General features: G+C 38.9%; 1 protein-coding gene across 1 annotated transcript in view; it reads left to right on the top strand.

The window, feature by feature from the left end:
• LOC136831091 (probable E3 ubiquitin-protein ligase HERC1) overlaps positions 1-16,785 on the top strand; it is an 801,341-nt gene that overhangs the window by 110,248 nt on the left and 674,308 nt on the right. The window contains exons 7-9 of the mRNA XM_067091041.1: positions 8,923-9,074; positions 9,284-9,482; positions 9,908-9,950. Coding sequence (XP_066947142.1) covers positions 8,923-9,074; positions 9,284-9,482; positions 9,908-9,950 — 394 coding nt within the window. The remainder of the gene's footprint in view (positions 1-8,922; positions 9,075-9,283; positions 9,483-9,907; positions 9,951-16,785) is intronic.

Genomic DNA, 16,785 nt, shown 5'->3' with positions numbered 1-16,785 from the left:
ACCTTTCAGGTAGAATAACTTTGTTGAGCTGATGATTATCAGGGTAAGATACTGGGTTCAGTAATGCCCAGATAACACAACTCTTCATGCTGCTGTTCAATAGCATCAGTGAAGGGTTACGAAAACTCTGGACTCTCTGGTAGATGAGCATTTCCTCATACATTTGCATCTGTATAGGGGTGCTGGCACATTCTCCTACATTATCATCATCACCATTACTGAAGGCAAAAGGTGCTTTTGAAACATCTGACAGAATCTCACTTTCTGAGAAGGATTGACACCCACTGAGACAGACTGTTTCTCATTCTCCTCCAATACTCCATTTGTAGACAGGAAGGAGAGTCTGCAACTGCCACTGTGAAAACTTTCCCCAGATAATCACCTTTTTCACCCAGCCAGATTTTTCACCTAAACCCTTAACAAGAACTGATGCTTGGCCCTCATTGACAGGAAAGATGCCCAGTACTCCTATGGCCTATACAGATAGGTCCAGTTTTATGCTGTTGCCATCACATAAGAATTTTGGATAATATATGCTCTAGACATGATGAACTCCTGATATCAGTGGTCAGTCCTTCAGGGAAGGCCACAGTGCCACCAGTTATTCTGGCAAAATCAGCTGCACACTCCTGAAATCCATAAAAAAAATTCCAAGAGACTCCTTGGAAGGAATCCTAGCACTCAGATGATTCTGTTCACAGTCCACAACCATACCTCTTCTTTAAGGAAACTATCTGAGCATTACTTGCTCACATATTGTTCCAGTTGAAACCACATTCCATCAAGCTGTCAGCCAGGTACATTCCAAGCAGGAGGAATGTTGCAGTTGACAGGATCAGCCACCAGAGGCAGGTAATTGGGATGGAGTGGGTCTTACATCCTAACATGACAAAGGCTTTCGGACCTGCACCAGACCCCTGGGCTACTTTGGGGGATGTCGTCCAGAACCCTTGGGACAATATGGGTGTGGATGCCTTTCCACAATTCAGTTTGAGATGCTGAATGATCAGTGTAGTATTTTTAGTCAAAGGGAGCCGCGAGAGCCTCATGCAGTTACGTCTGCCTTAGGCAGCGCCCCGGCTAAATCCCTTATCAGAGAACTTGTAGCACAGGGTTGGCACGTATTCATTCCGGTTAACGGAAGCTTGTCACTATTGTGATAGGATATCAGGTCTCGGGGGGTCTGCACTTTGACCCCCTATCCGCCGCATTGATGAATCAATTCATGGCTAAACATCTCCACTGGTTACACCTTTCCATTTGTGCTTCTGTGGCTAGTTCGAATGAATCGGGTCAAAACGCGACTACGCATCTACTGCGCATGCGCATGTTGCCAACCCAATGTTTTTCTAGCCGCGCTTTTTGGTGTGTGTGGTAAAATCTTTTCCGGCGTAATTTGAAGGATTATCAACTTTATCTAGCATGGAGTCTTCATCTCAGTCAACGGGGAATAAGATAAGTACCTGCCCTACCGCAATCAAAATTTAGTCCTGCTTAACTAATATTTTCATATATTTTTTAGTGTCCGAAATGATGGCTCGGGAGCGTCATACCGTATTTAGGCTAGGATTCTGGCTTAATTAAAGCGAAAAGCATAGGTTAGGGTAGGATTTTTAGATTCAGCATGTCAAAAAACCCTAGCGTGAACTGATAAACATGCTTGGAAAGTTTATATAATCCTGCTTGTTATGAAATTTACGATAGCCGAACGCTAGTGCTAGCGCCAAAGTTAGGCTAACCTTTGCTACTTTTAGCTTTACCGAAGCGGATGATAGCCACTTTCAGTACTTGAGGTAATTCCTTTTAGTGTTGTCTGTGTGACTTGACTATGTTTTGGACATTTTGATAGAGTTTTTCGTGTAAAACCTCCGATTCATGTCCCATTGTCAGTGGAAAAGTGATGCGGGCTTCTGGAACATTCTAGAAGGTTCCATCGAAGCTCTGTCGAAGCCTTCGACTCAGAATCGTTTTGTAACGAAAATTGCATATGATACACTGGCTCCCAGTCGAGTTACCAGATACCTCAAGTCAAATTATTTCGAAATAGTAGCTTTTCTGATGACGAATTGATTCGAAATAGTAACTTTTTTATGTCAAATTGATTTGAAATAGTAGCTCTTTTATGTTGAATAGTGTAATATAGAAATGAGCTATGAACTCAAAGATATGTCGTTCTATTAGCTGTAAGGTTGTTGCCATGCACCAATGAAGTCGTGAGTATCGATTCTTGCCAACGATATTCGTCTGGGGCGATCGATGTCCTATATCGGATATACATAGATCCCCCAGTCTATTCTATGCCTACATGGTAGCCCACATTCTTGGTGTATGATACCCTCGACTCGAATGGCATGGATTTACCTGTTGCTCTGTCATAGAACTGACATAATCCCAATACTATTCGACTTCCTTGTTAGTGATCATAGATCGCCCTTCAATTGTAGCTCTCCCCCGGTGAGTAACCCCCCTTTTTTCCCCTGTGCCTAGCGCCCATTGGAGACGAGCCTCGAACAGGGATGTCGACTGGGCATGAATCCAGCCATTCGAGATAGTAGAATGAATGTCACCACATTCGAGAATATAAAAAGAGATGGTAGAATGAATGTCACCTCATTCGAGAATATAAAAACTATATGCTCGTTTTTTCTCATGATGTAATGGCTTATATAACATAGTTCCTTAAACATTTTAGGGGTGTTTCATAGTATTATTTTCTTTTATAGGCTTTGCCAAATAAGTGCGCTAATGCTGCCTGTAAGAAGCGGATAGACTCCATCAAGACTCAGCATGAGTTTTGTCGGGGGTGTGCTCCCTGCAGTGTACAGGGTACGGACCATCCATACTGGAGTCTGGAAGGGTATGACATATGTACTGAGTGGCTGTCATGGGCTCGCACGGGCGATCACACTGTTTGTGGCTCTATGGCAAATATTAATATACAACATTTAAGATCATGGGTAAGAGGCTTTTCCAAAATCGGCCCAAAAGGTCCTCTTGGCTATTTGCCAGACAAAGGTGTAAGAGATTTTCTCTTCCCCACGGCCAGAATTCAGTCGATCAGGGGTTATGAGAACTCACCTGATGATGTCGTGGTGGAGCCTAATGCATCCACTGTGGTGCCCCCCTTCATACCAGGGGATGAAATCGATTTGGGAGAATCTGAAAATCTGGATGATGAGGGGGATCTATCTGATGCTAAGCCTCAACCCCCAATAGATCAACCGATTCCTGGCAGCATCCCTAGTAAATCGACTCCTATGGATGTCGATGAGGATAATGTTTCAGTCCGCACAACTGCTTCTACTAAGAGAAAGTTTGCGGCACAAGAAGCTAGGATGTCTGCAATGGAATCAAAGCTGGACAAGTTGATAGAACTACAACTTGCAAAATCTTTGGATACAGGGGCTCAGGGACAGACTCCGGAGCAATCACAAGTGTCAGATCCACCCATTAATATAGATGATTTCCCAGATTTGAGAGTGGTGGAGGACGAGCCAGAGCAGTTTAATCCCTGGGTGGTGGCATCACGGCTAGCTAGAGCGGTGGATGGCATCTTCTATGATAGTGATGTATGCACCCCTCTAGCTAGGTTAGAGTTTGCAAAACCTTTTGTCCACTTCAAAGGTAGTAAGTTTCGCTTTCGATGCCAAACACCTAAGACTCTGGCTATGGTACCAGAGGAAACCATGATTTTTACCCAGGATCAGGCGAAGGGCTTCCTTTCTAACATCTGCCAGGACCTGGGAGGTAGTGCTCTGGGCACCCAGGTTCTTGCTAGGAACCTTCCTGCCTGGAAAGTACCAGTTGGTGAGAAGTTCCTGTCTATCACCAATAAACTGTTCAAATCTTGGGAAAAGAACTGGGTAGAGTCAGCCGCCCATGGGACGAAGTTCTCTTTAAAGGAACTCCAGGACTTTGGAACAGTTCTGCCAGATCCCATGGACGATCTAACAAAACCATTAGCAGGCTTCACAGAGGTGATGAAGAAAGGCAAATTTCTAGCAAACCATGCCCGTTCATGCTTTTTTGCGGACACTCCTTACCTTGCCGACACCCTGTGTGTTCAGGAGTTCGAAGCGAGGAAACTATTAATGTCCTGCATTACAACCTTGACATTAATGGAATCTCAGGCATACCGCTGTGACCAGCAAAGAGATTCAGTGCTCCCAAGGTTACAAATTCGGAACATGGGCCCAATCTTCATTCACCTTCTGGAGGCTTGGGCGGCGTCCAAATTAAAACTTAGACGTCAAGCCCTAAAATTTGCTGACCAGAAGTCTATGCCAGTAAAGGAGTTCCTCTTCGCCTCCCCTATGTGTAATGACCTCTTCCCTAGGGACCTAGTAACCAAGCTGAATAATATTGCTACCCACCGAGGTATCAAATTTGAGGAGTTACTAGGATATGACCCGAAGCAGACCCAAGGGGGTAAAACGCAGGAAGCAGCAACAATATAAGAAGGCTTTTTAAGCACCAGCTCTTCTTGTGCGAGACCCAGGACAAGGTCCCTCTTCCCAGAAACAATTCCCTATGCCGCACGCTCAGCCATCCTTGAAGGGCAGCAGTGCACTGCCATCTCAACAATCCCAATTAAGGCAGTTCCAGGAGGCTCGAGGCGGTCGTGGAAGAGGCGGATCCTTTCGAGGGAAGAAAGGTAACAGGAAGACGAGGTGGTGGTAGAGGTCAATTCAACCAATGAGACATTTCAGGTTGGGGGCAGACTGAAGAGGTTCCAGGAAGCCTGGAAAGTGTCCCCTTGGGCCTATCAAGTGGTATCAAAAGGTCTGCGCTGGGATTGGAAGGGCCCCTTCCGCAACAAATACTTTCGTCAGCGCAGCACAAAAGAGTTGATCCTATTTGTGAACAAAATGCTAATAAAGGACACAATAGAGAAATGCCACTTTATCAGGTTCCAGGGGAGGCTTTTCAGTGTTCCAAAGAGGGACTCTCAGGAAAGGAGAGTCATTCTGGACCTCTCTGTCCTCAACAAAGCAATAAACTGTCCCAAATTCAAAATGCTGACGATAGATCAGATAAGACATACCTTACCAAAGGACAGCTACAGCTCTTCTATCGACTTGAAAGACGCATATTGGCACATTCCAATCCAACCTCATTTTCGCCAGTATCTAGGATTCCGTCTAGGTCGCCAGTCGTACAGATTCAAAGTGATGCCATTCGGCCTCAATGTAGCCCCAGAGTGTTCACGAAATTGACCAAAGTGATCTTATAACAACTAAGACTACAGGGGGTGAATGTCATGGCGTATCTGGACGATTGGCTGATCTGGGCGGAATCGATAGAAGAGTGTCTAGAAGCATCCCGAATAGTGGTTCAGACCTTGCAGGACTTCGGGTTCCTAATCAACTGGGAAAAGTCACGGCTGAAGCCAGAAAAGAAGTTCAGATGGCTAGGCCTACAATGGTGTCTAGAAAGCAGAAAGCTAGCCCTACCAGAGACCTCCAGGAGGTCAGTAGTAGATCAGGTAAAGAGGTTCAGAAAAGCCAAGAGTTTTTCCAGAAGGAACCTAGAAGTGCTGCAGGGCAAACTCCTATTTGCATCAATAGTAGATCCAGTCTTGAAAACGACTTTGAAGGATTTGAACCAGATTCTCATTTTAAAGGCGAACAAGTCATTCAGAGACCACAAGGTCCCGATGAAAAGGAGGTGCAAGACAATGCTCAAACCGTGGGCATCGAATCAGGCCCTGAAATCTTCTGTCCGGCTAGTCCCGAAACCAGTCTCAGTGACCATTCATACGGATGCTTTGGCGAAGGACGGATGGGGAGGACACTCAGATCAAAACAAAGTGTCCGGGAAGTGGTCGGGAGCCCTCAAATCTTGCCATATCAATGTCAAAGAAATGATGGCAGTGCTCCTGTCACTCAAGGGACTGAAACCCAAGAGGGATCTCACATTCAGTTGTTCATAGACAACAAGCCGGTGGTACAATGCTTGAAGCGTGGGGATCAAGGTCAAAGCCATTGAATCATATAGTGCTGGGGATCATGAGATTAGCTCAGGTGAAGAAATGGACTCTGTCAGCATCCCACCTTGCGGGAGCTCAATGTCCTAGCGGACTCCCTCTCCAGATACAAAGCCCAGGAAGGGGAGTGGGAATTGGACAGCGGGTCATTCAGTGGGATCCTCCAAGATCACCCATATCTTCAGGTAGATCTGTTCGCAACACGTGACAATCACAAATTACCGAATTTTGTCACCCCCTATCACGACCTTCGAGCAGTGGCCAGAGACGCGCTTTCGCTGGACTGGAACCTGCTGGGGAACATTTATCTGTTTCCCCCAACGAATTTATTAATGAAAGTAGTACAACTCCTCAAGGAGTTCAAGGGGAGGGGAGTAGTGATTGCTCCAATGTGGCCAAACAGCCCTTGGTTTCCAACCCTACAGAAGCTGACTTTTCATCACAAGCCACTACATCTTCCTATTCTTTCCCAGCAGGTTCAAGGGATAACTGTCTACGCCTCCTCCTTTCTGACGAAAAGCCTTCACGTGTGGACTTTCTCAGATCCCTGTGCTTCATGGAATGGTCACCTGAAGTCAGGGAATTCTTAATTACTAATATTAAGGGGAAATCTGCCAAACAGTATCAATCAGTGTGGAACAAATTTGTCTCATTTGTTAGGGACCGTAAACCAACTACCATCGATAATAACTTCGTGGGGAGTTCTTTGTGTTTTTATTTGACGTAAAAAGTTGGCTCCTCCACTATTAAAAATCACAAGGCGGCCCTTGCGGTTCCTTTAAGGTGCGGATTCGGAGTAGAGGTGCATTCAGAAGTGTTTGAAATGATGATGAAATCAATGGCTCTCCGCAGGCCGAGGGAAGAACCATGTGAATTATCATGGGATCTAGATACAGTCCTAGCTGCTCTGAACAGACGTTCAGACAATAATATGAAAATTTTGTTAGAAAAAACGTTGTTTTTAGTGGGCCTGGCGATGGGAGCCAGATCAGCAGAGATCCATGCGCTAAAAAGAGGAGATCAGTTTTGTTCTTTCGGAAAGAATAAAGTAACCTTTTCATTCGGAGAATTTTGAGCTAAAAATGAGAATCCGTTTCATAGACGGAAACCCATAGTTATCCCTTCTTTGCCCTCTAATCCGAAGCTGTGTCCTGTGGCCACAGTGAAAAAGTACCTTGTTCGCACCAACCATATCACGCAAGGGCCCCTCTTTTTGGTACCAAACGAAAGCACCCCACTTTGCCTAGAAAGCCTCAGAACCAGTATTTGTAAGTTGATTGTAGATCTATGCCCAGGATCAGACCCAAAGTCACATGACCTCCGTAAGTACGCAGCCTCACTTGCCTTTTTCGGTAACTTTAGTATGGAGGACGTATCCAAGTACACGGGGTGGTCTGGGCATGGAGTGTTTGTCAAACACTATGTTAAAACAAATACGAGGTGTCCAGACTGCGTGCATATCCCTCGGCAAACTCGTAGGCAAGAGATAAGGACGCCTGGAAGGTGAATTGGCTGGCAAGAGGAACTCTTCCTTTAAAGTGAGTGAGTGTTTTAAAAACTGGTAGGTTATTTTTTCCTATTATAGTCTATTTCTTTTGCTCTTCACCAATACACAGTCTCTTCGGAGACAGCTTAAAGGGTGGGCTGTTACAGCTGTAAAGGGAAAGGATTTTAGATTTCGGTTTGAACCCAAGGGAAGCGAAAAAGCTTTTTTGGTTAGGGATAGTGGCTAAAAGTCCATCCTCTCTGTCAAATGATGTTTGACGGCTTTATAAATATACAAAAGCCTCTTTAAAATGTTCTCTGGTACACCTGCATGAGGCTCTTGCGGCTCCCTTTGACTAAAAAACGGGTTTTGAACCCGAAGGGAAATGAAAACCCTATTTTTAGTCTGGGAGCCGAGAGCCTCAGACCCTCCCAGTTAGCATTAAGTATATTGGGTTATGCCCACCCCTTCATTTGCAGGGAGTATAACCTTTTAGGGAGGCGGGCTATTCCTACATTGGGTTGGCAACATGCGCATGCGCGAGTAGATGCGTAGTCACGTTTTGACCCGATTCATTCGAACTAGCTACGGAAGCGCAAATGGAAAGGTGTAACCAGTGGAGATGTTTAGCCATGAATTGATTCATCAATGCGGTGGATAGGGGTCAAAGTGCAGATCCCGAGACCTGATATCCTATCACAATAGTGACAAGCTTCCGTTAACCGGAATGAATACGTGCCAACCCTGTGCTATAAGTTCTTTGTTAGTGGATTTAGCCAGGGTGCTGCCTAAGGCAGACGTAACTGCATGAGGCTCTCGCGGCTCCCAGACTAAAAATAGGGTTTTCATTTCCCTTCGGGTTCAAACCCCGTTTTGTCTGTCCAGGTTTTGGATAACCCTGGTAACTCCTCATTGGCCCCATAGCAAATGGTATTTTAATCTGCTAATTCTTCTGAGATTCCCATGTGGACCAATCTTCTCCATAAGTCACGTTTTGAGGATGTCTTAGTTAACATGTACAGTATCTGGGAGTGGACCATATGGGCACAGAGGTATCTCGTCTGGCTCCCCATCAAGAGTTCTCGGAAAGAGAGAACAAAAAACCTTCAGATCTCTTGTCAGAAACAGACAGATTCTGAGTTTATTCTGAAGGTAGCTCTGATTTTTATCCATTGTTTTTTCATTTTGAACAAAATACAGGTACTTGAATATTCAAGTTAATTTGCTTACCTCTTCCATCAGCCCCTGTTGAGTGCTCTTCATGATTTATATAGTAAAAATGTTATCAGTATCTTTTTATATTTGCTTATCTTGCCTATTAGCCTGTACTTGGAAAAAGAGGGCAAAGTGCTATACTGTTGTTTTTTAATAAATGAAGAGGTATATCTTCAAAGTACAGAGAATAATCATAATTTGAAGGTTTTTGATCTAAAACTCAATAATAATGCAGTTTTGGGACAGCTGTGTCGGTGGTTCAAGCATTACCACCACTGTCTCTTGCAGTTGAGTCAAAATTACCTCGTGTTGGATTGGCATCTCTCTCTCAGCTCACATCTTTTCTTGGAGAAACTGCAAAACCGTCATCTCCAGCTGATGCGACAGGTCAGTGACAAACTTTGTTGGTAGTATTTCATTTTTATTTGTAAGTACAGTTCCATCAGCCCTTATGTAATAGCTCTTCATTTTATATAGTAAAAAAGTTATCAGTATATTGACTTATTTAGGTCTTGCTTATCTTGCCTAATTAGCTGGTAAACTTGGAAAATTAATAACAGGGTATCTATTATTTAGTTTGTTTTTAATTCATGAAGAATTATATCTTATATCTTCACAGAGTTTATTTCTTATTTTTACTCCTCTGTCTAGCAGAGTGCAGAGCCTGTTGGGATTAAGTTTACAAAGAGGTAGCTTGAGATATTTACTTGAGTGGGTGCATATGGCCCTCAGTGCTGCTGCATCTTCTGCTCAGAAACCCAGTGATGATGCATCCAGAGATGCTGAGCGTGATGGGTAATTTGATTATCAGAAATATTCAAATAGTGGTGCTCTTTGCTAACATCTTTTCTTGGAGAAACTGCAAAACCGTCATCTTTTTCAGCTGAAAAATAGGACAGGTCAGTGACAAACTTTGTTGGATGTATTTCATTTTTATTTGAAAATGGGACTGAACAGCTTGCAGAGTTGTGATTGATTCTATGTAATCAGGCAAACATTTTTCTACATTAAAAAAGTATCACATATGGCCTTGATTGAGCTTATTTAGGTCTTGCTTTATTTTTGTAAAACTCTCTGGTCATCCTTAATGAGATTTGAAATTTTATTGAATATTTTGCCAAATTATGGGAATTCAAATGCTGGTTGTTGATTTACATGCTCTGACATTTGTAAAAAAAAAAATGCATAGAGTATTAGTTCTTTGTTATATCTTTCATTAGATTATTTATGGAAATTTCTGAAAGTTATGGTATTACCAATCTTGTTTGAATTCACCAGGAGTTGTGTGGGTTTTGATTGTTGCTGTTGGGATTAAGTTTTTGAAAGAGGTAGATTTCAGCATAATATGACTTTTTTTTGATGGGTGCATATGGCCCTCAGTGCTGCTGCATTGGGGATTCTTGTGAAGAAACAAATGATACAAATGAATCCTGTGATGTCTTTGTTTGGGTAATTTGATTATCTGAAATATTCAAGATAAAATCTTATTTCAAAAACTCAAATGGAACATTTGTTAACAGATACTTTGAAAACTGTAATTATTACCATGTTTTTTATTTTTTATAAACACAGGATATATGTAAACAAATAGAGTACTTGAAAGGATACATCAGAGAGGGCTAAAAGCATTAGGTGTTCTGTTATTTTTACTGTTTTTAATCAGTCAAGAGGTCTATTCAAGACAAGACTTGACTGGTTGAAAATATTATATGATAACCGCTTGATTTCTTAGTAAGTCTGTGTACAGTACTGGACTAATTATGGACTGTATCATGACCTCTCATTGTCAGGCAAAGTACTGTATATAATTATGGAAAAAATTATGTTAAATGGTAAATTATGGCCTCCACTTTTTTCACGAGGTTGAGAACCTCTGCAGTTGTCAAAATTTAAAAAGTGCTCACAACTGGGTGGTCACTCCTTAAACCAAAATGTTTAGTAATTTTATTTTAATAGTTCACTGCCAATTTTAATAGTTCAAACACAAATATGCTGGTTGTATCATTTAAAACAATTTAATATCAATTTGTAAAAAAACCCAAATCCATCATCCCAAAACACCCTAAGTCATCTTTGTTAGTGTGTATGTTTGTTCATTATATTGACCCCTAAAACACTTACAAAATGATTTACTAATTTAAAATAATATTGTTTAAAACACCAGGAAAATATCTATAAAATCTTTGATTGACAAATTTTTCTGTATAAGAGCATTTGATTTCTGATTTTGTTACCCTGTAGATTTGAGCATAAGGGGTAACTTAACCCTTTAACGAAGGTGAAAATGCTCTCATGTGGGCCTGCATTGTGAGATTAGCGTGAAGAAAAAATTTTTTCAAAAATCAATCACTGTTTTTAAGATTAAGTTCATTTTTGGCTCATTTTTTTTTCTCATTGCCTGAAGTTTAGTATGCAACCATCAGAAATGAAAAAATATCATTATCTCCAAAACTCACCCATGCTTTCAACAGTGTTCAACAGGACTGACCGACTTTACGTACTGTACAATATAATAATATATAATAATATTTAATTTTATATTTTGCTAAAATACAGGATATATGATACTTTTTCAAATACCGAGGCAGTATATCCGAAGATGCTCACATCAGCATTGTGTGTTTGTGTCGTTCGAAAATGGTAAAAGATTTCTGTTATTTGTAATGTATTTTTTTTCTATTTTTGCAAATAAATCAAATGTAATAACAAATTACAAGACTTGATGGCTTATAATACGTTGTCTGCATAGGATAACCCCAATTTCAGCAGGACATTGAGGAAAAAATAAATAAGGTTTCTAGCCTATGCTCATATGAATTTGGTAAGTAAAAACTGTAGTATTAGGTATCATATGCATATTGTTTCTTACCAACAGAACAAAAACATTAATAAAAAGTTATTTACCATATTTATATTTATCAAAATATATTATACAATCAGCCATTTACTATGATCGAATGTTTACAGTGCTGCTGAAAGCTCCACTTTTTACCAATAGATCGGAACACATTCATTTGTAAACATTGTTTCAGTAATGAATCAACAAAAACATTAATGAACATGTTACCCTCACGGTAATATATGTTATATATATCCATTATATATTATAAAAGTATGCAATCAAGGGGTAAAATTCAATAAATAAAAAATGTTTCCTATGTAACTCTCGATTTTAAGCAACTGAACAAAGCCATTTTATTATTCTTAAAAGAATGCTAGCCTTCAATTATCATCAACTAAAACCTTGTTATTATGCCTAAAAGAGAATAAAAATTGTCAACCACCAATTGATCATCCCAAAACACCCTAAGAGAATCTTAGCAGGAATTAGCCAACTACCAACTGAACAAGCCTTGTTATCCGTAAAGCTCTCGAGATAATCACTAAAACACTGCCAGCAACGATTTTTATATCTATAAATGTTAATATCCGCTAATATAATAATGATATTAACATTTTAATGAAAATATTTACTAACAACGTAGATATTGATTATAATACTAGCAGTAGTAATTGCATGGTAAGTGATAATGATAAATAATTATAATAAACTTTGTTTTTTAATAGGTTATTAGGATAACACCGAATTTTACGCTAGGCTACAACATCTACGTGACGTTTCATGTATAATTTCTAAAATTTTAAATTTTGAGCCTACATTATGTACATAGGACGCAGGGGATTTTTTAGCCATTTTTTGTTGTTAAAAAGTGTTTATACGCCAAAATACGGTATGTATTTAATTAAAACCTATAAATAAACAAAAGTAAATTTTTTCAAAAAAATGGCGGATAAGAAAATGTAAACAGACCAGACAGATGGTTTGAATGCCTTGTTAAATACAGTAATAAAAGTAAGTATTAATCAAGGAGTTCAAGCATTAAGATTTCATATGCTAAACGCAAAAATAGGTACTATACATGCACATTTTTGGATAATATAAAATGTATATGTAGGCTAGTCATACTTAGGATATATGATGGATAATATACGTAGGTACAGAATACATGTACATATGTGGTTGGTCGATCACGAAATGAAAAAAACCTATCATTATCATATACAGTATAAATATTGGAATATATGACAGCAAAAAAAAAAACTTGTATATAATTGTATACAAATCGCTGTAAGCAAAATGGTTAAAGCTAATGAGTTAATTTTTTTGGTTGTATTGTACACTAAATTGCGATGATTTTGGTATATAACAAATTTTAAAACGATCAAAGCAACACAGAGAAAATATTATCACAAAATGATGCATGAATTAAACGCCAGCGGACGTAAAAAAATGTTTTTCAAAAATTCACCATAAATCGAAATATTGTGCTAGAGACTTCCCGTTTGTTGAAAAATGAAGCTAATTGATTGAATATTACTAGACTGCAAGTGTTTTAGCTTACAATTGCAGTTTTCGACCATTTTGGTTAAAAGTTAAAGTTGACCGAAAGTCGAATTTTTTCTATTTATCGTGATTTATATGGAAATATTTCAAAACTGATAAAGCTACAACCATGAGTTATTTTTGTTGTATTGTACATGAAAGTGCGCACATTTTCATATATAAAACTTTATGTAACGACTAATTTAAATCTGTGCAAATATTACGACAACGAGACGAAAGAATTTCTGAGATGTTCGCAGAGTTACAGCGCAGACGTAAGGAAAATGTTTTTTTTAAAATTCACCATAAATCGAAATATTGTGCTAGAGACTTCCAATTTATTGCAAAATGAAGTTAAATGATTGAATATTAATATTACTAGAATGTAAGAGTTTTAGCTTACAATTGCGTTTTTTTACCATTTCGGTCGAGTTAAAGTTGACCAAAGGTTGAAATTTTGGCAGTTATCGTGATTTATGTGAAAATATTTCAAAACTGATAAAAGCTACAACCATGAGCTATTTTCTGTTGTATTCTACATGAAATTGCACACATTTTCATATAAGTTTATGTAACGACTAATGTAAACGATGCAAACATTACGACAACATGACGAAAGAATTTCTGAGATGTTCGGCCGAGTTACCGGCGCACGTAAGGAAAAAATTTTTTTCAGAAATTCACCATAAATCGAAATATTGTGCTAGAGACTTCCAGTTTGTTGCAAAATGAAGGTACATGATTGAATATTACTAGAATGTAAGAGTTTTAGCTTATAATTGCGTTTTTTTGACCATTTCGTCGAGTTAAAGTTCACCAAGGTTGAAATTTTGGCAGTTATCGTGATTTATATGAAAATATTTCAAAACTGATAAAAGCTACAACCATGAGTTATTTTCTGTTGTATTCTACATGAAATTGCGCACATTTCCAAATATAAAACTTTATGTAACGACTAATATAAAACAGTGCAAACATTACTACAACGTGATTTAAAGAATTTCTGGCGCGGACGTAAGGAAAAAGTTTTTCAAAAATTCACCATAAATCGAAATATTGTGCTAGAGACTTCCAATTGGTTGCAAAATGAAGGTAAATGATTGAATATTACTAGATCGCAAGAGTTTTAGGTTAAAATTGCGTTTTTACCATTTCGTTGAGTCAAAGTTGACCGAAGGTTGAAATTTTGGCAGTTATTGTGATTTATATGGAAATATTTCCAAACTGATAAAAGCTACAACCATGAGTTGTGTTTTGCTGTATTGTACATGAAATTGCGCACATTTTCATATATAAAACTTTATGTAACGGCTAATATAGAACAGTGCAAAAATTACGACAAAATGACGAAAGAATTTATGAAATTTTTGGCTGAGTTACCGCGTGGGCGTAAGAAAAAAGTTTTTTTCAAAAATTCACCATAAATCGAAATATTGTGCTAGAGACTTCCAATTGGTTGCAAAATGAAGGTACATGATTGAATATTACTAGAATGTAAGAGTTTTAGCTTACAATTGAGTTTTTCGACTATTTTGGTCAAGTCAAAGTTGACGGAAGGTTGAAATTTTTTGTAGTCGACGTACGGTACGTCCACTCGGCACCCAACAGACAATTTTAGTCGATGTATGATACGTCCAATAGGCGTTTAAGGGTTAATTAGTTGTCAAACATTCTGTAAGACAGATTTATTTAATTTGTATTAAAGATTTTTTAGATATTTTGCTGTGTTTACATAAGCATAGCTGTTTTCTCTGATAGTATTGAAGTTGTCCCATTTTCCTTTTACATTGGGAAAAACAATTAAAATTAACACTAATTTGCTTTTTCTCATAGAGCAATACTGTTTATTCACTAATTACTGTATTTTTCGTATTGCGTTCGTGACTAAATACAGATTTTTATAATAGAAAATTATTTACAGTACATGTACTTACACTGTACTGCTGCATCTGTCAAGCTCATTCCAGGCTGGGTCACAGAATGAACATAACAGGTTTACGATTCTCTCTCTCTCTCTCTCTCTCTCTCTCTCTCTCTCTCTCTCTCTCTCTCTCTCTCTCTCTCTCTCTCTCTTTTTAAGGGTAATGTAAGATATATTTGAAATTATTTTACTGTAAAGTATTTTTGGATGATAAAGCATACTGTACAATATCTAAAATATTCGTTATTTTGATTTTATTTTCCAGTAAAAGCAGACTGGAAAATAAAATGAAAATAATTAACAAGTATTTTAGATATTGAACGGTATGTGCTATCATCCAAATACTACAGTAAACCCCCCATATTTTGGGGGGATGCATACCACATCCCACCGCGAATTGCTAAAACCCGCAAATACTTAGAACCCTTCTAAAAACACTTATAACTGCCTATTTTGATAGTTAAAACACACACAAAAAAACACTAAAAATGCTTATACAGGTATTATCCTACTTACAGTGGGGTTAGGTTCCAAAAAACCCATCATTTTTGGAAAAAACATATCTCAAATATAGCCTGCCTACACTAGGGTATTTGGTACCATGTATACATATATGGTAGCCTAGTCTACATTATAAAATATACTCTATACATGCACGGTATAGTAATTATTAATATCTGCTAATTCTGGAGGTTCATGCAGAGTGACTTATGATAATTCAGTACAAAGAGAAATTGAATGACAAACAAAATTTAGCTTAGCCTGCACTATGGTATATCGTATACATATACGGTAGTGTAGCCTACATTATACTGTACTCTGTATTCACATATCGTATTATACAAACATCAACATAATGAATATGCATCTTTTCCATGTATCTTTTAAAATGTTATGCCTTAATTCACTGTATCCAATAATATTGTATATATTGCTTTTGTATTATAAGTTAAATATACCTTAGTTTAACCAGACCACTGAGCTGATGAACAGCTCTCCTAGGGCTGGCCCGAAGGATTAGATTTATTTTACATGGCTAAGAACCAGTTAGTTACCTAGCAACGGGACCTGCAGCTTATTGTGGAATCCGAACCACATTATAGTGAGAAATGAATTTCTATCACAAGAAATAAATTCCTCTAATTCTTCATTGGCCAGTCAGAGAATCGAACGCGGGGCCAGCAGAGTGCTAGCTGAGAACAGTAGCCACCCGTCCAGTGAAGAACTTTTTAATTGCGATCAATGTTTTGGTTTGGAAATCGTTTACACGGTGTTTATTTCGCCATACAGGCAGTCCCCGGTTATCGGCAGCCTCGGTTACTGGCGATCCGGTTTTACGGCACTTGTTCAGCGACGACGATAACCAGATTTTCATAGCTGATAACCAGTTATCGGCGCTGATCGCCTCCTATCGGCGGCGCTGATAACCAGTTATCGGCGCTGCTAACCAGGGATCAGTGCTATCATCGCCGATTTTCGGTTGTCATCATGCTGTCGGGAACGGAACCCCGTCGATAACTGGGGATTGCCTGTATTTAGCCAAGACCACTTTATTTAACTCAGTTCAGAGCGCTTTTCTTGCTTGTAGTTAGTGTAAATGAATCTCTAGGTACTTTATTTATATGGGGCAAGTTTATTTTTCGTTATACAAAGTGTTTTTAAGTCAAAACATAACTTGAATACGTCTCATTGTAAAATTAATTTAGCTATTTTTTTTTCGTTAAAATAGATGACATTGGCAGTTTGGGGACGTTTGTTTTGTGTAAAAAAATCAAGATTCCGTTCCACTATTT

The sequence above is a fragment of the Macrobrachium rosenbergii genome, chromosome 48 (assembly GCF_040412425.1).
Source record: "Macrobrachium rosenbergii isolate ZJJX-2024 chromosome 48, ASM4041242v1, whole genome shotgun sequence".
NCBI classification, from domain to species: domain Eukaryota; kingdom Metazoa; phylum Arthropoda; class Malacostraca; order Decapoda; family Palaemonidae; genus Macrobrachium; species Macrobrachium rosenbergii.
Note: the sequence above shows the minus strand (reverse complement) of the source record. Positions and strands in the feature narration are given on the sequence as shown.